Below are 23,993 nucleotides of genomic sequence, written 5' to 3'. Positions count from 1 at the left end.
GACAATATCCAAGTACTCCCGGCAATCTCGAATCGTGAACTGTTCTAACCTTGTGATCCTCAACAACAGGACTCTGTCCCATTTGACACTGGCGCAGGCGTATTGACTTTTATCTACGTTTTAGAAAGTGTCCTCGGATTCTAGCTGTCTTGACAAAAGTATTGCCTATGATTTTTATCCCCTATTCTCTTGTGTTAATTCATGTGCTAAGTGTGTTTGACTACAGTAACATTTCTACTCGCGGGTACGCCTTTCTTTGGTAAGACCGAACTGTCATTACTGTCAAAAAGTGATCGTGTAGTAACCCACGGTAACGTCTTTGTTTCACAACACCGGTCTGTCAAATCCAAATGTACTTACCTTGAATTGATCTGCACAAGGGGAATTGGTTGTGTGTAGTATATTTGAAGTGTTTTGTGAACAGATGGTCTAAATATAAATGTACTTTTACTTTTTAAGCTGAAACCTTGAGTCAGTGTTTGCTTGAGTCACAGTAATTGTAGTCCTTTGTGTAATCTCTGCTACTACTCATTTTCTCTTGAGATAAGTCTGGCTGCTCAGCCCTTGCTAGCACTTTTTCTGTGTAGTACAGGCTTGTACAAAAGGTGAAATTGTACTACCACTTGTAGTCTTAATTGTGTGTAGTGGTCCCTAAGGGCACTGCACAGGATTCTGCCTAACAATCCTGTACACTGTTACTACTGCAATTGTTTTGTACTAAGAATTACCTGCACTATGTGAATATTGTTAAGCAAATATCAGGACTGGGCAACTTGCTCATCCCTTGTATTGCATTAGGATTTCGCACCATGGGACCATTGCTTATGTCTTTTAATAGAATACATACAACTAAACTCGCTTATTTGTAATGGTAGGCCGCCTTCGCATTGCCTAGACCTATACAACATTAGTAAATGTTGATATATTGTTGCATATCAACTCCAACTACTGGATGTAAGTGATCTGACCAGCTGTGTCCGTGCTACAGAAACATTATTTAAGACCACCCTCTGATCTATGACCGCATGCAGTCGTAGATACATCTCTGTGATCGACTTACAGCTGTCCAAGCATTTGCCTCCATTAATTTATATTGCTAATTAATGCCATGTTTGAACATTATGAATTAGTCAGATGCTCCACTATATTATGTTGCGCTTATACGCTTGACTTTAGAAGTGCATGCACACTTGAATACTTGCTATTATAGACCTTGCTAATCTTAACCGTTTAAGCCTTGCTATTAATGGTCACCACGACGCAGAATAGCATCCTACCTGCGGATACACTATACAATAATTGACCCTCAGCACAGAATGTATGCCACTAATATCTTACACCTATTTCTGCTGTATGCTTCTTTGGTATTAGGTCTACTGACCAGCATTACAGGACATAGTGTTATAATCGCTTCTCGCCTTACTAGGACTAATTTCATGTCAACTACCAGGAATGCCACTCCTCCACCCCAACTAAACCTGAATTCCCAGCATGGTACATCTACCAAAGCTCCTAAAGGGATCATGTTAGTTGAGAAATATCTCTATTCTAGCAACCCAAACCAATTACTGCCTGGTAACCCTAATCCTACCACGGGTTTAACAAATATCAACATACCTTGCCACACATTACTTAGAAATATCCGATCCAGACTAACTAGACTCCACTAAAACCAACATAGGACAAAGAAAAGAATGCTTACTCAGTATGCAGAAAGACAAACTTAATTGCAATCCTGGCACCACCACCCTGGATCCTAACACTGTTGCTCAGAATTCTAAAAAACAACTTCTCTTACTGCATTACTTAATGAAGAAGTAAGGAAGTAACCCATCGCCAGGAAACCACATCCCACACTTAAAGAGCGCTTTAATAAACGCCAGATCTCTAGTGGCGCACGCCATCGAGATAGCTGATTTAATCCGAACTGAAGATTATGCCTTTCTAGCCATAACAGAATCTTGGCTACATGCTGCAGCAGGTTATGCTCGCAGTGCCTGATAACTACTCCATTCACAGAGCAGATAGGGCTCATGCTCGTGGTTGAGGCATAGCTATAACATCTAAATCTAACATAGACATAAGATTAGTCCCTACAATCGACGTCAAATCGTGTGAGTCCCTTACGGCTAAAGTACCCATATCCGACTCACAAACGCTTACAATACATCTTATCTATAGACCTTCCAGGCCCCATTGGTGCATTCGAGGAGGATATTTCTACTATCCCATCAGATAACCTGAAAAATACCTCTCAAATACCCTGCTGGGGGATCTCAACCTGGGATTCAATGACCCTAAAGACCAGCAAGCCATAGCCATCGGCAAAGTGCTCAAGGAATTCGACTTTATCCAAAGAGTATCCATTCCCACTCATAATAAAGGGAGAATATTAGATTGGGTGGCTGACTTTAACTGTAATGCCTCAATCACTGCTATTACACCTCAGCTACGGACTGATCACCACCTTATAGCATTCATTCTAGCAGTTAAAACCCTATTACCCAAAAATGATCCAGTAGCGCCTCACATCATAACCAGGAATAAAAAGAATATCACGGCAGATAAGTTTATACCTTTACTGATACCAACCCTCAACTCACTGCCAGATACTAATGACCCCTTCACCGTAGTAGACGCATATAACAAATCCATGACTAAAGCCTTAGATACCATTGCCCCGCTAAAAATGAGAAAGAGCAACCACAGAGGTCACCTAAACTCCTAGTTTACTCCACATCTCAAAACTCTAAGAGCTGAAAAAAGAAAATGTGAAGTAGAGTGGAGTGGAGGCACTTACCCTGAGACGAAAACAAATCAAATCTCATCAATATCTCATCTGTATACAAGAAATACTACTTGCCAAAAAGGAAACATATCAATAGAATTCTCCAAGCCAACTCAAGTACAAAGGAACTCTTTGTAATCCCAAAAGAACTAGAAACTCCGGTCCCAGTGCCAGATAATTGTGCTAAAGACAAACTCTGGTGTTCTAATATTCAGAAGGCCCTAACCAACAAAGTCACGTTACTTCAATCCAAAATTGCCAACGAAATAGCTAGCATACCCAATAATGTTAACCCTACCAATACAACGCCACAATTAAATAAACCAGAACACTGCTTCAACTTCAGTAAAGTCTCTAACCTTGAGGTTGAAAAAATGATCCATTGCCTTAAACCATCAAACTGTCAGGGAGACAAATGCCCTGCCCAAATCATTAAAGACGTTGCAAGAGACCTATCACCTTTCATAACTAAGCTAATTAATGCATCCTTCAACACAGGTACCATCCCTAATAACCTAAAGGAGTCCTGGGTCCTACCCCTCCTCAAAAACAATCACTAGATCCCACCATACCCACTAACCATAGCCCAATCAAGACTGTGCCTTTCTTACTCAAAATTTTTGACCGGGTGGCCTATCTGCAGATTCAGAGTCTAATTATCTCCTTGGAGTTCGCGAATCGGGCTTCAGGCCTCAACACGGCACAGAAACCGCTCTGATCAATCTCAAAGCTCAGATCGACAAACTTAGAGACAGAGGGATCACAGCCTTGCTGCTTTTACTGTATCTCTCGGCTGCCTTCGATTTGGTGGATCACAAGGTGCTATGTAATCATCTTGACTCTGCAGCTAATTTTTACAAGAAGCGATAGCTTAGAACCAGTCCTTCTGAGCAATAGGACTGTGAGGGTCTTTTCACCATCAGAGGCAGCAGACCGTATTCCCATCACATGTGGGGTGCCACAGGGCTCCTATGTCTCTCCCACAATGTACACTATATTTACTAAACCCCTTTTTGATGATCTGGACAATCTCTGTGTCACCTACAGAAACTATTCAGATGATACCCAGATTCTCATACCGCTTACTGGGGATTATGACAAGGATTTGGCCTTGGTGAATAAAATCTATCTCATCATCGAGGCATTGATGGTCAACCATGGACTATGCCTGAATAATGACAAAACCGAGCTTATTATTTTTGGGACAGCCTTTCCACCGCAGTAAACTTAATTGTAAATACACCTCCTTTAAAATTGACGGCAACATCATTAAAGTAGCCAAAGAGGTAAAAACTTTGGGTTTGTACCTCGACTCTACCCTCTCTCTAGCGAAACAGGTCAATGTTATGGCATCAGCCCCAGCATACACATGTAAGCTGATCAGAGCAGGCAAACCATTCTTATCCAAGGCTAGCTGTACCATACTAGCCTGAGCATTAATTCTGTCCAAATTGGACTATTCTAATGCCCTATACCTGAGTGCTATTGTTAACAAGATCCAAATTCTAAAGAATAATGACTTGAGAGCTGCACGGGGTATTGCCAGAAGAAAGCCTATTTCAGATACAAGGAGACAAAATAAATGACTGTCCACTAGCGACAAAATCTCGCTTAAATCTGTGTCGCTAATGCATAAATGCCTAAACAACGCTGCACTCCGTTACCTCACTGAGAGATTTAGCAGAAAAATCTCCAGCCGTCCCACTAGGTCAGCTAACACTAACTGCCTAGTCGTACCTAGGTTCTAATTGACCAAAGCCGGAGGGAGCAGCTTCCCAGTCAAAGTAGCTCTACTTTGGAACTCCCTCCCCCCCTTCCTGAGGGCAGACCAAACCTTTCTGAACTTCAAACAAAACACATCGAAATGGCTCAGAGAAAAGGACCATTCATTTTATCCAATAGTCAGAACTTTCCTCCATGTTATACTTACTCAACCCTATTGTAAGCAGGTACCTTAAGTGTATTAGTATTCTGTAATCATATCTGTTAACTTATGTAATTTTGGGAAGATTATTCATATCACCTGTACATAGTTGTTACACAGACCGCTAACTTTATTATATCTGTAAATGTTGTTAACTTTTATGTAATCTCTTAAGTATATATGTATCTATTTTTGTAAAATATTGTATGCCATCTTTGTAACTGCGTAACCTTAAACTGAAAGTATTCATGTATATTCTGTGCCCCGATACCCTTGGGTCTGGCGCACATTACAAATAAACAAACAATCATTAGTAAAGACCCGCTCACATCCCTTCAGAATTCCAGCACAACCCTGCTGGTGTAGCATCTCTTGCACCATTACTTAAACAAGTGTGCTTACCAAGGTTTGTTTGCATGAAGAACTCAAACTGTTAACGCACAACACAGAATGAAATGAAAGCTGCAATTAGAGATACAGGTCTTGCAAACCATTTTCTATTTAAGATTGTGTAATTTCTACAAACATTCTCACCTCTGCTGTAGTGGCAACTGTATCAGGCCCTGCTTCAGTGATGAAATGGCATAAATATTGATGAGTTAATTGTGCATTTGTTGTCCCTTGAGGGCACACATGTATATGATGGACACATGCTGTAGTGAAATGGCCCTGTGTACAGCTGGCAATTTGCCATCTGTAGTATTGCAAGATTCTGTGTGTTCCATAAAGAAATGTTTTAACTCCAATTTTGCTAGAAATGTGTGCTGTAAAATGCACTCTTCTTAGTTTGGGCTATTAGGTGGTGCTAAAAGTGCTACCTTAAAAGCCGAAACGATAGTCATTAATATAAGAGTTCCAAATATTGGCTTTGAATGAGGGTCTGTAATGCTTTTCGGATAGAGATGATATTTGAGGAGGGATACACAGTTGTAATCCCTCCCATTCCCTAGCCCTAGCCAATGTAATCCCTATGGCTAATCTTACCCATTCCTGCCCATCTCGGAACTCTTTCATTTTGTGTGAGCTCTTCCATGGAGGCAGCCATCTTGGATGACTGTCTCTAAGGAAGCCCCCTGTAAACAAGCCGGACATCTTTGAATGGGAAAGATACCATGCATCTCATGTGTAAAATCTTTTTTTAAATAGCTAAAGTTGAAATGGCTACATTATTTTAGGCTGGAGAAAGGGAAAAATAGCAATACATCTGTTCCTGCACCACCAGTAAACTTAAAGGAGAGATCTTGGGGTTCCTGTTGGTGGCGCCATCATTTCCAGTGAAATAAAATGTTAAAGCAGTTTCATCAAACGCTGTGAGAGCCCTGCTAAATTCACAATCGAAAGATCTTGTATTCAGTTTTGAATCTTCGTGATACGGTCTGGAAGAGTACTGTTGGCGATGACGTGTCCCTTTTCTATGTTAATTGTGCTTGTGTAGTGAATGGTAATTTCAATGTCTCACAAAACAAAAACTGTAAACGATGCAATGGATATTTGAATGGGAAAGATACCATGCATCTCATGTGGCACATGCCCCTACCCGCCTGAGGACCTGAAGCATCTCTGAGCACCTGAGAAGGCACTGCACTTGAACCTCCGAGGGGGGAGTGGGTAGCAGGACACAGCCACTACCAAGAGCGGGGCTCAGCCTGCAGTAGTACAGCTGGATCACAGGGCGATAAATGCACAATTCTTCCCTTTTACCCAAAATGCTGATCTAGCTCCACATTTTCTATCTCTGTCCACTACAGTCCAAGTCAACAAGCATAGATACCCCACCTGTCCTGCTTTAATATTTACATACTGATTAATTCCAAAAATGGTCACACATGTACGAAAACACATTTTCATTTTCCATCCCAAAATATACCTCCCTCCAGTGCAATTCAGTGGATAGATAAAACACTGTAAACATTGGATGCTCTGGGCTCCAGTGAGCTGGGTTTGTTCGCTCTGTACAGTAACTTCTTGGTGCTGCTGCCGCCTGTGGGGCAGGCTTTTCGCATGTGCTGAGATTAGGCTCACAGAGAGGCCCGAGTGGTGAGGGAATCGACCTGACATGAACCCTTCACCTCTCCCCAACCTCTTCATTATGTCATGGTCTGTAGATTGATTTTAACACTGAATGAAGCTAGGGTAAATGTAGCCAAAGGACCAGGGAAACCACTGCATCTTGCAAGGGTGGGGTGACCTTGATTTGTTTTTGGCGCTCTTGTTCGTCCCTTTTTATATATCAGGGAATAAGTACTATCCAGTGTTTCGGGCACAAATGATAAAATACACAGTGGGCCTCGTTACGAGTATGGAAGTTGCAGTAAAAAGGTGGGTAATCTAAGTACTGCCATTTTACCGCTCTGCTGAATTAGAAGTTTGGCAGTAATTCGGATGAAATATTAACAGCCAAGTATTTTCTCTAGATAAATTGACAATTTACCGCTGGTGGAATTTCCATTGGCGGTAATAGCTCCAATTGGGAATCCTTTGAACTCGCTTTAATGCAGGCTTACCATCAAACTTTGCACTCAAAAGTGCCTGCCAGTGGTTTATTAAAGCAGTCTTCTGAGTTATTGACTTAAAAGGCGCTCTAAACCAGCTACTGGTGTAATATAAATGTCTTAACCAGGTCTGCCTTCAGCCACTCGATGTATAAGCATGTATGGAGTCCTGTTAAAAACAACAGCTTTGGCTTGTGTGTAAGTATCAGGCGTTTGCAAGGTGCTGCTATTAGCTGCCCAGGTAATTGCACCATTTTGCATCTGCTACCATCAATGGCCAGTTAATACCATTACGGCAGGTGCCTTTTCCATGCCTCAACAAAATCCCAAACAGTCTCCATTGCCAATGCTTGTTTTTTATTTCTCGGGAGGGAAAACCACTCCCAACCATGGTTTCAATCGGGCTCACTTTGCTTATTCACTTGCAGAAAAATCCGCCAGCCACTCCTGTGAATTATTATTTCATTTTTCGAGATCCAATGGTGTGGCTCACAAGTGGTGCTTTTGAATCCACACAGGCGCCTGTCCGATCGAGTTTGACACCCTTGATCTATATTTCGCTTTGTATGATGAAAATAGTGCAAAAAAAGCACCCTGGTGACATGGATTCTGAATCATGGAATTGGACATTTCAGATATTGGTACAAGCCGGAGGCACGAGTTCAAAGTTAATTTGTGCAGTACTTAATGTGTAACAAACAATGCTGCTGAGTTGACACAAGCATGAAATATGCAACACACAGGGTAGGGTCTCTCTTGCCTTATTAATTACAAAATTAAGTCACAAAGTAGAAAGACAACATGAACAGGTTTCACCTGCCTCCTCACTCTCAAAGTTCACTATTATCAAATCAAGGTCCTCCGGGTCTGGTTGGACAGCAACTCTAAGATCTTGTCTCATGCAGATGACCTCCTGGTTCTTCCAACCCAGAGGAATCTGCCCATTAGCTGTTCATGCTATTGGAGGAATATGGCAAAGTCTCCTATGATGGAGTTAATTAATTTTAAATATTGTAACGTGCGAAATTGGGGTAAAAGCTGCTTCAGCGTATTGGGAGTTATGGATGGACAGGCAGGAAAAGCTAAGATGTAAATCAAGTAATCCTACGACCAACAAAATGTAATTCTGTCTAGTTGGACACATAACGAGTATCTTGTACTAGCGCATTCTCCTTTCCACCTCTCAGTTCCCGTCCACATGCCTGACCACCATGGGTAGCTTACTGGAGCACGAACAGCCCACCTAATCTCCCTATCTTGGCCTGATCACACACACATTTTTATCCTTCTAACAATTTTCCCATACATTGGACTTCGCTCCAGCAGTATGGACGACTCGGATCACTCAGCTACAACAAAGGCTAGCTCCAAATGACCCTCAAATTAGATAGTCAAACATCACTTTGGTGGACACCAGCCGCAAGCAGGCCAGCCACTCACACGCATTTGCTTCCATACACCAGACTAAAACACAAAGCAGAACATCTCTGTCATCAATGCAGCTATGACCTACAACAAAAATTTGGTCTAGCTGAACACATAATACTCTTGCATCAGAATGCATCTACGACAAAACATTCAGTCTAGCTGCACACATAACGAGTCTCTTGCACTCGCGCACTCTTCTGACCAGCTCTCGGCACCCATCCGCATGCGTGAACATGAGTAGCTTACTGGTCACGGCCAGCCCACCTAAATCCCTATCATGACCTAATGCACACATGCATTCTAATCTCCCCAAAAAGAATTTCCCATACACAGGACTTCGGTCCCACGAGGGTGTTCACCCCTACAAGCAAATTGAGGCCATGCTAATAGGATAAAGCAGGATACTTAGCAGAATTTGAAATTGGTGAACCGTTGAAATTGCTTAACCAAGTGTTTACTGAGACCCATGTAAGTAGTATTGCAATAACTCAGCCTAGTAAGTACTAGAGTGTGTGTGACCTCAATTTTCTATGGGATTTGGAGGTCTGGCATCGTTTTCATAGCCACATGCAGTTCAAAATGGGTTTCAATTAAGACCATGTTTATTTGGGAGATGCGTTAGATGTGGTTATCAAATAATATATAAATAAATAAACAAATTTTCCATGAATGTTCACTTATTGGGAAGAGGTTGAAGGTTTTTCCAAATGTACTGGCCATTTGAATGGCTGGAATGTAGGGTTAAATTAACCAAACACAAACTTTCTGTTTTCTCAGCATTTAGACACAAGCGGTTGGCAAAAGGCCAATCCAGTAGAATTTGAAAGCAAATTGTAATAGGGATATTATCTAAAACCTGGCGTGAGATATATACATTGTCTGCATACATTTGAAAAGTGGCAGTGAACCTCGCAATTAAGTTAGCTAGCAGTTTGGGGAAAATATAGAAGCATGAAGGTACCACACATTAGAGGACTCAATGTGGGTATCAACTGAAAACAGAGGTTTCCCCGAAAAACACAAGATGCAAGTAAGAGGCTCTTGGAACTTAACACTAGATGTGTCTTACTCAAATAATCCCTTGACTGCAGAAGATGGAATAATCTTTATCTTACTCTTTGGGGAAAACCCCATAGCATAGAAATGGCATTGTTGCCACGTACTCCAAGCTTTTTATTAAGATTTTGTATACACTCAGTAAAAGTTAAATACATATTTTGAAAGGCTATTTAATTTAAATCCTTTTATGGGATAATGGGTGAAAAGGAAGAGTCCCGCTTTGCGCCATCATGGAGAGGTGCTTGAGAAAGCGAGTGGGGTTAGATTTTCAAATATACGCGGAAACAATAGCACCTTTTCTGTATGTCATCCTTCATTCTTGGAACATGGAATTGGAATCGCAGGAATTGTGAGGGTAAGGAGGTTGGTCATATAGGAAGCTGTCCTGTGAGATTTGGATCAATGGTCTAATTTCCTTGTCCACAGGGTAGAAGAAGCCTTATGTGCGGGGGATTATTTGATGAAATGTGATTTTTGTTTGGGCAGCATTTCATGGGGTATACACCAGAATTCAATGCAAAACACTCCTTGTTCCCTCTTTCCCAGTTTATGGCCTTGTTTTTGGTTTTTGTGGCGTATAAAATATAATACTTTCTTTGGGTAAAAATGTAAACAACTGTTCTTCAGTTGCTGCTTTTCTAGTTAAATTGACCCTTTGAAACCATTTGATGTTTTTTTTATTTTGCTAATTTCAGGAGCTTGCATCTCGCTATTTAAATTGATATGATTTCGATGTTTAGTAAATGCTTGCAGCATAAGACAGTATTCTGCCAGATAAGCTTCTCTTAATTATATTGGCAGTAACTCTATATGCAATCCAATTTCTTCTTTCAATTGTGTTCAATGAAAACGTTATTTAGGATAGGATGAACAATAGTAATGTGTCCTATGGCACCTGACTGGCAAAATGCATGTTGACACTGACTATTTGAAAAACGTTTCCACATGAGGAAACTGACTCATATTTTGAAACGCTGCCATATCTTTTTAATAAACTGATCAAAGAAAATATTGATTGAAGAAGGAACAACGCAACTGATAAGTATACATATATTTTATTGGAATATGCTGACGATTAAGAACATGTGTTTCATAAACTCCACATGCCATACTGTTGTATGACCAAACCGTTGAGCTTGAGATGTTCCTATTACAAACAATGTGGTCTGTAAACCGCCACTGCCCCCTGCATCTGGATCTGCACTATATCAAATGCATTCAATAAATCTTCTACAGTCTTTCAATACTTCAATGCATGTTGTAACGTGGATCACTTCAGACAGTCCAAACTGACTCTTGCCTTCTGTCCCCAGGTTTCTAACACCCAGAGTGAGTGCATTAAATTCAAGGCTCACCAACAGTTTGCAGTGGGCTTGATCCAACCTGCTGCTGTCACCATATACGAGTATTACTCCCTAGGTAAGCACTCATTCCTCCAGAGAATCGCTACAAAAAATAATACCGGCCTCATGCTAGCAACTGCAAATGAGATGCACACAATGAAAAACACAGTGCCAACACCACAAAAAGTACAACTTCACTGGGGGCTGCCAACAGAACATATCGTGCGACAACCCTGAGGTTTCTTCACGTCTTATTTTTTACTGTTAACTTGGACTAAGTCAGATGTACGGTCTCCCTGGCCAGTCTTCACTGTCAGATACGGATACCACATGGGTGGTATTTGTCATAATGTAATTCTTTGCAGTCTCATTTTTTGTTTCCCATAGCTTAGGTTTGTCGTGTTTTGGTTACACACACGCAAAATAATTGTTAGCGCGACACACAATGCTCCAATGCTCCTTTAGCCTTGACCTTTCAGTTGGCTTCATGTTACAGCTCACAATTCTTTTCCTCCACCACCAGTGCTCCCCACTTGCCCTTCCCATTGTTTTGGCCACAATCCTTCCCACGCCCCAATATATTGCCCTGTCACTCAGTCCCGTGCCTGCAGTGTTCCCGCTCCCACATTTCATTCACAGCTCATACTCCACCACAGGCCAAAACAACGCGTTTTGCGTGCCTCTTCTCGCTTCCCTCTCATGCTGCTTGTGGCAAAGAATGGGGAGGGGTGGCCTGCACATACTCATGTGTGTCCATACTACGTGCAGCCTGCACGCCTCTGACAAAAAAGGCTAACTGCTCCTGAAAGCTAGCCAACAAAAAAAGAGGTAACTTGATAAGAGGCCTCTGAGCAATACTGTTTATCGTTTGTGCTTACTGAAAGATTCTTCTTAGTATAACTTAACATAAATTGAATTAGAACTGGCAAGTTAAGCCGCAAGACAGAGAAATGTCTGTCAATGTTTATGCAAGTAACAGAGTATGTCTTATCCACAATTAGAAACCACCCTCAAATGGGCGACATCTTTTCTAAATGTTTGACAGCTGTGGTGTTACCAAGGAAATAGGACGAGCTCCTTTAAGGAGGAAGGACCAGGGCCAAGGAGAAGGAATGGGAGGCAGGAGGAAGGGGAGCAAGGGCGAGAGAAAGGGGACGGTAGGAGGAGGTATGAATAAAGAGAAAGTTGCATGACGATATGGCTCTGGTGTTGTCTGTACGCGGACCCATGAGGAGGCCTGGGTCCAAGGGTAACAATATGCTGCAGCATATTCACATGTTTTCTTTTGCAAAGAATTGAAAATGTTATGAACTGTTCACTCTTGGAAATAAAGATGTTAGATATGTGGGCATGGGCCACACATTTGTAAACATGTTTTGGGTATGGGAAAATAAGGTAATTCTTGAAGCTTCACTCTCGATTGCACGTTTTGTTTCCCAAATTCGACCATTTTGCCAAGTCACCTGTTAGAAATGCTCATTATGAAGCTTCCATTTGAATTATTTCTAGAAAATCGCTGTACACAGTTCTACCACCCAACGAAAGCAAGCGGGCTTCTCAGCACCATCTGCAAAGAGGACGCCTGTAAGTGTGTTGCAGGTAAGAGAAGCTAGGCTACTTATGCTATGAATTATTTGTTTTGTGATCAAAGCACTAAGATGCACTGAAATGAGGGTGCTCTAGTGGGATAGGTCCCATTGGATCCGGGTGGCAGACAGATCAGTGAAGTTTGGGTTGGCAGGTGAGAGAGGTCATTGCAGTAGCTACCTTTAATAAGTACATCCATTCACTGTGGCGTAGTTGGACTCCTACTGATGGCTTTAACTTCCCTTTCTCCATCCAACAGAGAAGTGCAGCCTGACGAACAAGTACAAATTGCCAATGAACCACAAAACACGCGCTGAAGCGGTCTGCGAAGTTGGAGTCGATTACGGTACCCATAATCTTCTTTCTCTATCACACCTGCACAGCAGGGCATTCTGATTTCGTACCTGAGCTGGTTATTCACTGTGGTAGATTTCAGCTGGTAATCAGAGAAAGGAGGGATGAGAATCGGGAAAGGAATAGGACTGGTTGGAAAATGGTGAAGAGTGGGTGATTCAGTGGGAAATAAAGACTGGGAGGGAATTGGATGTGTAGATTTTTTTGGACCCCCTACCCTCACCACCTTAGGTGGCCAAAAACCTCAGGGTCATCTTCAGCGCTGCTCTCTCCTTCACTCCTCACATCATGGACCTTGCCAAGAAGTCCCACTTCTAGCTCCACCTTCTCAGGGGCATTCTTCCTTTTCTCACCTTCCCCCAGAAGCTCCATTTCTCCAGAGCTCTGGTCCTCTCCAGGCTGGACTACTGCATTAGCCTCTTTCTAAATCCAGCTCTTTCCTCCCTTCGCCCCCTCCAGCTAATCCAGAATAGGGCTGCAAGACTTATCCTTGGCCTCATGCCCAGGGACTGTATCTCTACAGCCCTAAAATCTCTCCACTGGCTCCCGATGGCTGCAAGGATATAATTCAAGACCCTCTACATCATCCACAAGGCCTTCTGGGGCCTGGGACCACTCTATCTCCAACTTTCCCTCCATAAATACTCCCCTGCTAGAGCCCTACGCTCCTCTAACTCTTTGGCTGTCAAACGCTTCTCCAAGCAGAGAGTGGGGGAAGGTCTCTCTCCTCGGCTGGTTGCTCCCTTTGGAACAGCTTCCCTGCCCCTCTCAGACTTGAGTCAGACCTCCTTAAGTTCCAGAAATTGCTCAAAATTCTGCTCTTCTCTAACTCTTTCTATTCCCTGCTAATTAAACCCACTGCTGCTGTGAGCGGTGGCCTGATCCCCATGAATCTGACAGCATCCCAGGCCCTTCCTCCCAGTCATTACTAGTACCCCCTGCCCCCACGACCTGCACTGCCTTGCAGGCCACTGCTTTGTGGTTCCGCATGTCACCCTTGAGAGTGGCCTGTAGTAGCACTTAGCCTGAGGTTCTCCTCCTTAGCTCCCATGGCACTACCCTCCAGGACCCTCCTCCAACACTTGTCCACGCCTCTGCTCCTCCTTCCTTCACCATCCCCTGAACTTATCTTCAAATGCACTTGCACGTCTGAATGCCACAAGGCCTAGTAGGACCACGACTGTACACTTACTGTTTTTGTCCTAGTTATTATTTTCCCTGTTCACTTCCCATTTAGCCTTGTGGTGCTTGGCAACACAATTCTGTTTAAAGCGCCTTACAAATGCTCAATAAAATAGAAATAAAATAAGAATGGGAGGAAGACGAGGATGTCAAAAAGAACTGCACACACATGGTGTTTTTCTATTGAGGTACTCATATTTTGTTGTATCAGATAAAGATAGACATAACTGAATGACCCACATTTTTACCCGTTAGCCTTAGTATAAGTCAAGATATGAACAAATGTGGCAAATAATTAGATAAAAATGTAGGTAACCCACTGTTTGCATGTCCCATAACTCATGCACGCCTCAACATGTAAATGCTGCCTATGTTTTGAAAATGTGTTTTGTCTAGGCCCCGTTTCAGAAATCACAATTTTTCTTTACAAACATGAGAACACCAACAATTATTACTAAATGTACTTATGTTAAAATAGGCCAAACCTTTCTTTAAAAATACTGCTGGACGTTAACATGTGCCTCTGGCATTTATTTCTGTGGACGGCGGCCATTCTCTAAAAGGAGAAATGAGAACGTTTCAAGATATAGCGCGCAATACTGAAAAGAATAGGGATTCAACACGTGGGGTGGGGAGGGCAGGGAGACTGGCACCCTTTGTTATAGAGGTGCTGTGGGGAGGTGCTCCCTCTGGGGGTTTCTCACTGTGTGGAATAGGGTATCTCTGCCAGGGCTGCCATCGGTCTCAAAGTGTAAGTGGGGTGGCTTCTAAGAAGGGCATTGCATGTCTTCATGAAGGGGGAGGGTGATGTCTGTCACCGGAGGTGGGGGTGGAGGGGAGTGAAGGATCAAAATGTCCTTTCACTGGAGGGAATGTGCAAGGCTGCTGTCTGTCACAGTAGGGTGTTCCCTCCATAGTAGACGACAGCAGGTTGCGAGACCATCTGCAGGATAGGATAACCCATGTCTTTTAGGGGGCATTACCCACTTGGTCATTGAGGTGTGTGGGTTGTAGACAGGGAAGGACTGACACCACCCGCCCCATGTCAAGGGCTGCATATCGCGGCCCTCTATGTTAATTGAGAGGGATTCTGCCTGTCCCTTTATGGAATGGCCTGTTCACAGGGGGCCTGGAGACTCTTCGGGAGGGGCTCTGAAGATGTTCAACCTGCTCGTTAGGGTGGCGTTACCTCTTGCACACAAGCACAACCTCCCTTTTGGGTGTGTGGTGAAGGAAGATGGATTCTATGTAAGCCATGGTCAAAGGGGGAAAAAGGGGGGCTCTGTCAGCGTACCCTTAAGGATTCAGAGTAAAAATGTGGGCTCTGATCATTAAATTCTTCTGGTGCCACTCAAACGTTATTTGGAATGTGGTAACTGTTGAAATCATTTCACAGTTCACAAGATGACACTGTTACAGTAACAAAAGCTAACGTACATTTTTTGGAAAACCCTTTAAATGGGAGCAGTGTTAATGGGCATGTGGGGTGTGGTGTTCTTGTGGCGGGAGGTATGGCTTCTCACTGCCTTCCTGGAAAAATGCCCGCATACTCATGTTCACTCACATATGAGGTAAAATCTGCTTCCTGACGAATCAAACAGCTTTATACTTCCGGGGGCATCTGGCTCCTTCACCGGTAGCACATGAACGCGTTTGGCAGCATACACCCTCGGCACGCTGCTCTTCATGCCCCAGTTCCCGCGCACACAGGCCTCCCGCCACCACAAACGCTCCACACGTCCGACTTTACTTCAGCTGCGTGTTCTTCAGGCCCCAGTTCCCGCGCACACAGGCCTCCCGCCACCACAAACGCTCCACACGTCTGACTTCAGCTGCGTGTTCTTCAGGCCCCAGTTCCCGCGCACACAGGCCTCCCGCCACCACAAACGCTCCACACGTCTGACTTCAGCTGCGTGTTCTTCAGGCCCCAGTTCCCGCGCACACAGGCCTCCCGCCACCACAAACGCTCCACACGTCTGACTTCAGCTGCGTGTTCTTCCGGCCCCAGTTCCCGCGCACGCAGGCCTCCCGCCACCACAAACGCTCCACACGTCCGACTTTACTTCAGCTGCGTGTTCTTCCGGCCCCAGTTCCCGCGCAAACCGTGTGTTCCTCATGCGCCAGTTCCCGCGCAAACCGTCCTCGCACAAACCGTCCTCGCGCTTGCCCCCTGCACCCATGCCCCACGCGCTTGCGCACACGTACGGCGAGCGTCGAACTGATCCCGCGCGCGCGTGCCAGATTTAAAATCAATCCACTCCTAGTGCGCAGGACGTGGGCGTTGACGGCTGTCTCCTCCTATCAGACGTTCTTTAAAACTAGTGGTTGCGGCCCAGTTCACGTGACCTGCTGTGCTCACGTCATCTCATGCCGGCATATAGCAGCCTGTCACGTGATGCAGAGCTCACTTCACACCTTATTGCCGCACACCAAACACCTTTTCCCACGGCTTCAATTACACAGACTGCTGTGCTGGAAGGCACTTTACCCAGCCGACAACGTGCTCGAAGCAAAATCCCTACACATTCCAGCCAGGCAAGCAAGACACATAATTAAGCTGTTCCTAAACAATGCAGTACAAACGGCTGTACAAAAGAAGCTTTTACAAGGGCGCAGTCACCTACTCCCGGAAGGGATCCTCAGCGCACTTCACACATAGCTCTCAACTCACCCGCTTTTGGCGGGTGTCACCCGCCTTGCAAAGGGCTGACTCACTGCCAAGCCTCTTGCACGCCCATTCATTCCAATGGGCGTCTCACCCGCCAGAAACAAAATCGGGCGATTTCATCTGCCTTTGCGAGACAAATGGTTGAGAGCTATGCTTCACATTATTATTAAACACAGGCGCTCACATTCTGCCCTACCAAAAGTAGAGTAGGCCAGCCGGGAATCAGGGATTTGAGGAGCTATGGGCAGCAAAAGATATGGGAGAGAGGGGGAGCCCTCATTTGTATATATTAAATATCGTCAAAGAATGAGTCTGTGATGCCTGCTGTGTTCTCGTCATACGATGAGCGTGTTATGTTGTTTGTATAGCACCTTTTACCATTGTTATGATTCCAAAGCGCTGTGGGTTGAGCGCACACGGGGACCGCAGTCCAAGTCAGTGGAGAGAATAGTGTATTCCAGCGTGCATGGGTGCACTCGGTATGTGTGCAGCCCGTGTGCAGTGGGAGGTGTGTAGCTGCATACTACATAGGGTCTCAACCTCTCAAGTCAAAAAGGCAGTTGAAAACACACAATTCAGTTTTAGGCGGGCAAGAGTCCATTGAAGAGAATGGACAGATAAAGAGTTTGGCAATGTGTGAACACTTCCTCTGGCGGGTGACACCTGCCAAAAGCGGGTGAGTTGAGAGGTATGATACTAGCGTTAGCTGTGGTGCAGTGGCTAAGGGCAGTTGAACGTGTGCAGTAAGACCAATGGAAATTGTATCTGCATTATGGCTGCGCTGGTGCTTGAGGGTGATTCGAGGGGTATAGCTGCGTTCGAAAGGCTGTTGAGGTGAATGTGGTGGTGTGTAAGTATGTGTGCAGCTAGGCCGAATTATTCAAGGGATGTAGCTGTGTTCTAATTGTTTGTTGGTGCAGAGGCAAGAGTTAGCATAGTGGTGTGTTTGAGTTTCTGTGTGTTTTCCAGGGGGACCTTGTTTCTGTTCCGCTTCCAGTCCCTGCCAACGGCGTGGAATCTTCCTGTATCTTGGTGGGTCACATTGTTTAGTGAAGATTGGTGGGTGGGGTCAGGGAGGTCAGTCCCAAACCTAATTTTCTTATTGCATATCTGCTATCGCTATCCTCGGTCAGCAATTTGTCAAATCAGATTTGGTTATGTAAAGTTTCATAATAAGAGGTTGCCAGGAGTAGAACAAGAGACAAACTATAATGGGCAGTTAATGAAATCAGCATCAGACTAGCAGGGCTTTATAATGCATGTCCGCCATCTTGGAATTTACATGTATAGTACAAGCTAGCATGCAGCTATCCCTCGCACAGTGCTTGGTCTCCAGACTACTGCTTAGTGCCTCTCTCCGACACTAGGCTCTTTACAGGGCTTTCAGCACCTTGTTCAAGTTCTAGGTGCTTTCAGGGATCTGAACCCCCACCCTCTTTGGGTATAGTAGCCTTGCACAGGTCTTTAGAGGTGGTCTGCACACAATATCATTCCCACATGGTAGCCAGGCTTTCTTCTGTTTCATTCGATCACTGACCTCTTTACTCTGGTGTTGCTCTTCTTATACTCCTCCTTCTGAGCCCTGATTGTTAGGGTACTTCCCACCTCTTTCTTTTACGTTTCATTGGCTCTGGGGTTTCCAATGTACCCTCTTTCCCATGCTGCTCTGCTCTCTAGCTTTGGAACAGGGGAAGATCCGGTGATATAAACCCAGTTGTAGCTTTGCATGAAAGCTCAGGTATTTATGTGCAATTAAATCAAGCCAAGGTCTTCTCATAGAGGATAAATACTGACATACGATTTTGGCTCCCTGTCTCTATAACCTATATGTTTCAGACGTGGTAGAGACCCTAAATCATGCTGATATGATACCACCTTGGTTAGGATCTGTAAAAGTCTCTTGGGTGTAATACGCGAACCACTTCCAGCTTTTCGATTGCTCGAGGATTGGAACAAGGAGGCTTCTGGAAACTTTCCCTAAATATGCAGAGGAGAACCACCTTTCAATTAATCCTACAAAGATAAAAGTCCTCGAGCTTTTGAGAGGCAGGAAGCAGGGTCCAAAAAAGTGGAAGTGTGCAGAACATCCGGTGGGAGGAGTGGAGAGCCTAACCTTCTTGGGCTTTAAATTCTCAACTAAACCCTTCCTGAGGGACATACAGGTACTGCTCAGCCTGAAGGCACATAACGTAACCAACCAGTTGGCCCAGGTGGAAGAGCAGTATGGAAGATTTTCTATAAGGGCTGCCATCCGATTCAATGAAGGGAAGGTGGTGTCAAAACTGTCATACAGCCTAGAACATTGGCCCTACAAAACTTACTCATGGCTGGATACAATAGAGGGGATGATGTGGAGACAGGTACTGGGGGTTCCTAATGGACTCCCAGTTGCAGCTATGAAATACGAGTTGGGTCTCCTGTCTTTGAGAGTACAGGTTCAATGGCAGTGCCTGTCCTTATATCAGAAATTAAAAACGTCTAAATCACCCAACTTGTATGGGGTAGCAAACATGGCACTGAAAGGGAGAAGGAACCTGTCTCTCAACTCAGATACGTATCTGGTAAAATTGCGAACTACTGTGATCATTTATTAAATGAACTGGTATTGGAAGTTGAAATTCTGCTAACCAATCCAGAAAAAGTAAAGAAAGCTCTTAATAAACAGGATTGGCTAATCACAACAGACATCCTGCATGGCTTCTCTTCCTTGAACCATCTTTCGCATGAGCACAGGCTAAGGGGTCCAATAGCATTATACTTGTCACTCTTACCGAACAAGTTTTATTGAAATCTAATAATGCGATTGAGGTGGAACTTGTTGCCGACGAGGGAGGTACAGATAAGGCTTGAGCTTGTAGATTCATCTGTTCCGACTTGTAGGCTTTGCAGGGGTGAGCAGTCCATAGAGTCAATCGGGCACCTGTTTTTGGAATGCTCAGCCCTGAAATTGGAAAGAACAAAATATCTAAAAAGCGGAAAGGGTAGCAACAGTACCCCAGACCCGAAGGAAGTCTGGAAGAGAATACTGAATCCTCTGACAACATCAGAGGGTCTGGCAGTAGTGGCTTCTGTAAAATTTTAGTAATTACTGAACACAGAAGTCGAGAGGGTATAACTTTGTAAAACAACCTATTTGTATCATCTAATTTATTATGCTTTGGTATATTCCTGAAAAAGAGAAGTGTGAGAAGCATTTTTATTTGGATCATGTTTTCCTTTCCTTTTGTTTGTACTTTTATTTTTTTTCGTTTTTAACTCATTGAAATGTTTTTATAGTGTACGACTTTACTTTGAATTGTAAAGGTTTGTTACAAACCAAACAGAAATACAATTAAAAAAAATAAACCCAGTTGTTCAACTTGGATGTTGCCAGGTATTGTGTCTTTGGCGGAGCCTCCCGATGAAGCTGCTACGCTGTGGTGCTGAAACACCCATGGTGAGGTCGTTCTCTGTTTCCTCACTTGTGACAGTGGCGATTTGTCATATACATCTACACTATAATTAGGTGAAAGGTCAGTTGGATATATTGTTGCCCAATACGGTTGGACGGCCAAAATACATTATGTGTGAACAACCACAACTAATCAGAACTCCCGTCCAACTAGATCATACTCTAGAGTGTTTGCAGGCTAAGGTTTCCAGATCGATCATGGAATAGCAAGTATTTCGTGGGAATAGTTTTTGGCTGGTGAACAAGATACATTTTTCCTTTACATCTCTGACTGGAGGTAAAACAGCTCCCAGGCCCATTCGAGAATCATCACTATGCGTGATGAACTCTTAATTAAAGTCAGGATTGATTAAGACATAAGCAAGAGAGAGAGCTGATTTCAGAATTTGGAAGGACTCCATGGTTTTTGATATCCAGATCAATTGAACTACATGCTGGTCTTTCAAGCGATCAGTCAGCTGTGCAAAGCCGTCAGAAAACTCTGGGTAAAAGCAGCAATAGTAGCCAACGAATCCTCAAAATGATTCGCCTTCCCTTTTCCCTTTTTGTTTTGGGTAAGGGAATGTACTGTAGGGCCTGGATTTGGTAACTCAAGCTTTTAGCTCTCCGTTCACTCCATGCAATCCCAGTTATTTTACAGACGTTTGGACTAATGCACATTTGGCTGGTGGTCGGTCAAAGCGATGTTCTTCAAGGCTTCACAGACTTTCTGCAGAGTTTGGATTTGTGTTTCCTCATCTGGACTATGGATGATGATATTGTCAAAATATGCTCTTGCATAATCTGAATGGGGCATTTATATATGGCCCCTGGGTCTTTGGAAGGTGGCTGGGCCCCATATAAACAAAAAGATAAAGTGAAATGAATCAGGATTTTAGTCGTAGCAAAAACAATGTATTTGCCATTTGGATGCAACGGGTCTTGTCAGTATTTCGTTGTAATGTCTATTGTGGGTATGACTTTGAACGGCCACTACTCCAATGAGCTCATTCATCCATTGCATTGGAGAGACATTATGATTTGAGATTTAGAATCTTACAAATGTCTGAGCAGAACTTCCAGCTTCCGTCTGATTTAAGAACCAGAACAATATATAAAGCGCATTCCCTTTTCGAGGGTTATACGAGGTACATTAAAATCATGTTTTCTACTTTCTCATTCACGAGTTACCCGTGGGTCTCGGGTTCTCATGTGATGTCTTTGTCACACTATTTTCTGCTCATATAATGCTTGCTGTTAATGGCACCAGCCGGGTCACCCTTCCCAGCTTCTGCGAGGGAAAGGATTAGTTTAGTTTAGTTTAGTTTCTTTATTTGTACCGCGCGCCGAACCCTGGGGTAACCGGGTGCCAGAGACTTAGATGCAGTTACAACATGGCAAGACTTAGATACAGTTACAACATGGCAAGAATATACAATACAGACTGTGAAATATCAACAATAGGTGTGGTAGACCAGGTTACAAGCTGGTCGACAAGGACATGCGGATAGGAAATACATTAAGCAGAGTTTTTGTTGGAAAGCCATGTTTTAGTTTTGGCTCTAAAAGTCCAAAAGGAGGGTTCTGTTCTAAGGTTTAGTGGCATAGCGTTCCATAGTTTGGCAGCTGGGACCGGGAAGCTGGCGCCATCAGCTTTTTTTAGGGAGAATTTGGGAATGGAAAGGCAATGCGAGTATGGCGTTCTGGTTGGTCTAGTTGATGTGTGATTGTGGAACTTGTCTGCCAGGTATTTGGGTGCGTCATTGGAGCGGCATTTATGGACAATGACAAGGGATCTGAGAGTGATTCTGTCTCGAACAGGGAGCCAGTGTGCATTTTGCCTGATGCTGGAGATATGGGCGTGTCGTGGGATACTGAGGACGGCTCTGAGGGCATTATTTTGAAGCACCTGTAGTTTGTTCAGGTTGCGTTCTGATGTGCCGAGAAAGAGTGTATTGCAGTAGTCAATTTTTGAGAGCACTAGCGCCCTGGCTAGAGTATTGCAGCTGGAGGCAGAAAGGAAAGGTTTGCAGGCGTTGATAAGCTTATTTGTGTAAGCTGTGGATGAGGCTGTGGCATTTACCTGTCTTTTGAGCGAGAGAGTAGAGTCTAGATAAACCCCAAGGGTTTTAATTTCTTTGGCAACTGTGATTAGGTTACCGTCTATGTTGATGGACGCATAACGGGGGTCTAGTTTGTTTAGCCGTGGTTGGGAGCCGACAAGAAGGAGCTCAGTTTTCTCATCGTTGAGGCATAGACCGTGCTCTGCCAACCAGGCTTGGATCTCCAAATATAGATTGTTGATTCTGGTGGAGTCCTCGTCGTAGCACCCTGATAGGGTGATGAGAACCTGGGTATCGTCAGCATAGTTTGTGAATGTGACACCCAGGTTGTCTAGGCGGTCAAACAATAGCTTAGTGAAGATATTGTATAGGGTCGGCGAGATGCACGAGCCTTGAAGGACGCCGCATGTGATGGGGACAGGGAGTGCTGAGGCCCCCGGGGAGAAGACCCGGGTGGTTCGGTTGGCTAGGAAGGACTGGATCCAGGCAGTCGCCTGGCTAGAGAAGGCCGCTGAGGTCATCAGATGTTCCGTGAGGATCTGATGGTCGACGAGGTTGAAGGCTGCTGATAGATCTAGCAGCAAGAGAATGGCTAGATTACCCTTGTCCTTTGCCTCGTCCATCTGGGTTTTTAGGTCCAGTAGGGCTGACTCTGTTCCGTGCCTTGGCCTGAAGCCGTATTGTCTGAGACCCAGGAGGTTGTTGTCCTTCAGGTGCTTCTGTATTTGCAGGTAGGCCACTCTGTCTAAGATCTTTAGGATGTAGGGAACGGTGGAGATTGGCCTGTAGTTGGTTGGATTATTGGGGTCTAGACTAGGTTTTTTTAGCAGTGGTATGACCCAGGCCTCCTTGAGGGTGCTAGGCACTGAGCTTGCTTTGAAGGATGCGTTGATAAGGGCTGTTATGAAGGGGGCCAGCATGTTGGCGCCTTCCTGGATGATGGGAGCTGGTCATGAGTCCCCTTGGCATCTAGAGGGTTTGAGGCCCTTAATGATGCTTTCTACTTCTTTAGTGGATACTGGTGAGAAGGAGAAGGGGGGGCAGGTAGGTGTTTTGGGAGTAGTGGACGGGAGATGGTTTGTTTTTTTGGTTAGGTTAAGCTTTTTCTGTTCGATTTTGGATTGTAACATGGTGATTTTGTCTGCTAGTGCTTTTTGAATCCTCTCACACCAGTCTGCATCTTTCACGCAGGTTTCTGCCAGAGTGGGGGGGGGGGATTAGAGTTCTCTGAGGATATTGAAAAGCTCTTTTGTTTTGGATTTGGCGCTCTCAATTCTGTTGTCATATGTCTCTTTTTTGGCCTTGAGGATGGCAGTCTTGTAGCTGGTGGCTGCTATCGAGAGTTGAGTTTTGTTGGGTAGGATGGGTGTTTTTCTCCAGGTGGCTTCTGCGGCTCGTTTGGAGTTTCGGAGGACTTTTAGCTCTGGTGTGAACCATTTGTTCATTTGGGCTGCCGGTTTGGCTTTGGAGAATTTGAGGGGAGCGATGGTGTCTACTGCTGATTCTATCGTTTTGTTGTAGAGGTCAGCAAGTTTCTCCGCATCTAGGTTATCATAGTTTGTGGGGGTAAGGATGTTGTCTAAGAGTGGGCTGAGGTTTTGTAAGGTAATGTTGCGGTTATTTCTGCTGAGGGCTTGGGGGATGATGGGGGTAGGAGCGTTTGGTTGTGATTTCC

The 23,993-nt window shown here is 44.3% G+C and overlaps 1 protein-coding gene across 2 annotated transcripts in view; it reads left to right on the top strand.

Annotated features, from left to right (window-relative positions):
* The window catches only part of LOC138447868 (complement C3-like), a 1,306,650-nt gene that overhangs the window by 1,219,206 nt on the left and 63,451 nt on the right, over window positions 1-23,993 (top strand). For both annotated transcript variants that reach the window (XM_069604330.1, XM_069604329.1), the window contains 3 exons: window positions 11,005-11,110; window positions 12,544-12,633; window positions 12,881-12,967. In XM_069604330.1, the coding sequence (XP_069460431.1) occupies window positions 11,005-11,110; window positions 12,544-12,633; window positions 12,881-12,967 (283 nt within the window). The remainder of the gene's footprint in view (window positions 1-11,004; window positions 11,111-12,543; window positions 12,634-12,880; window positions 12,968-23,993) is intronic.

The sequence above is a fragment of the Ambystoma mexicanum genome, chromosome 3q (genome assembly GCF_040938575.1).
Source record: "Ambystoma mexicanum isolate Mex_15411 chromosome 3q, UKY_AmexF1_1, whole genome shotgun sequence".
NCBI classification, from domain to species: domain Eukaryota; kingdom Metazoa; phylum Chordata; class Amphibia; order Caudata; family Ambystomatidae; genus Ambystoma; species Ambystoma mexicanum.
This window is presented reverse-complemented; position numbering and strand designations above follow the sequence as displayed.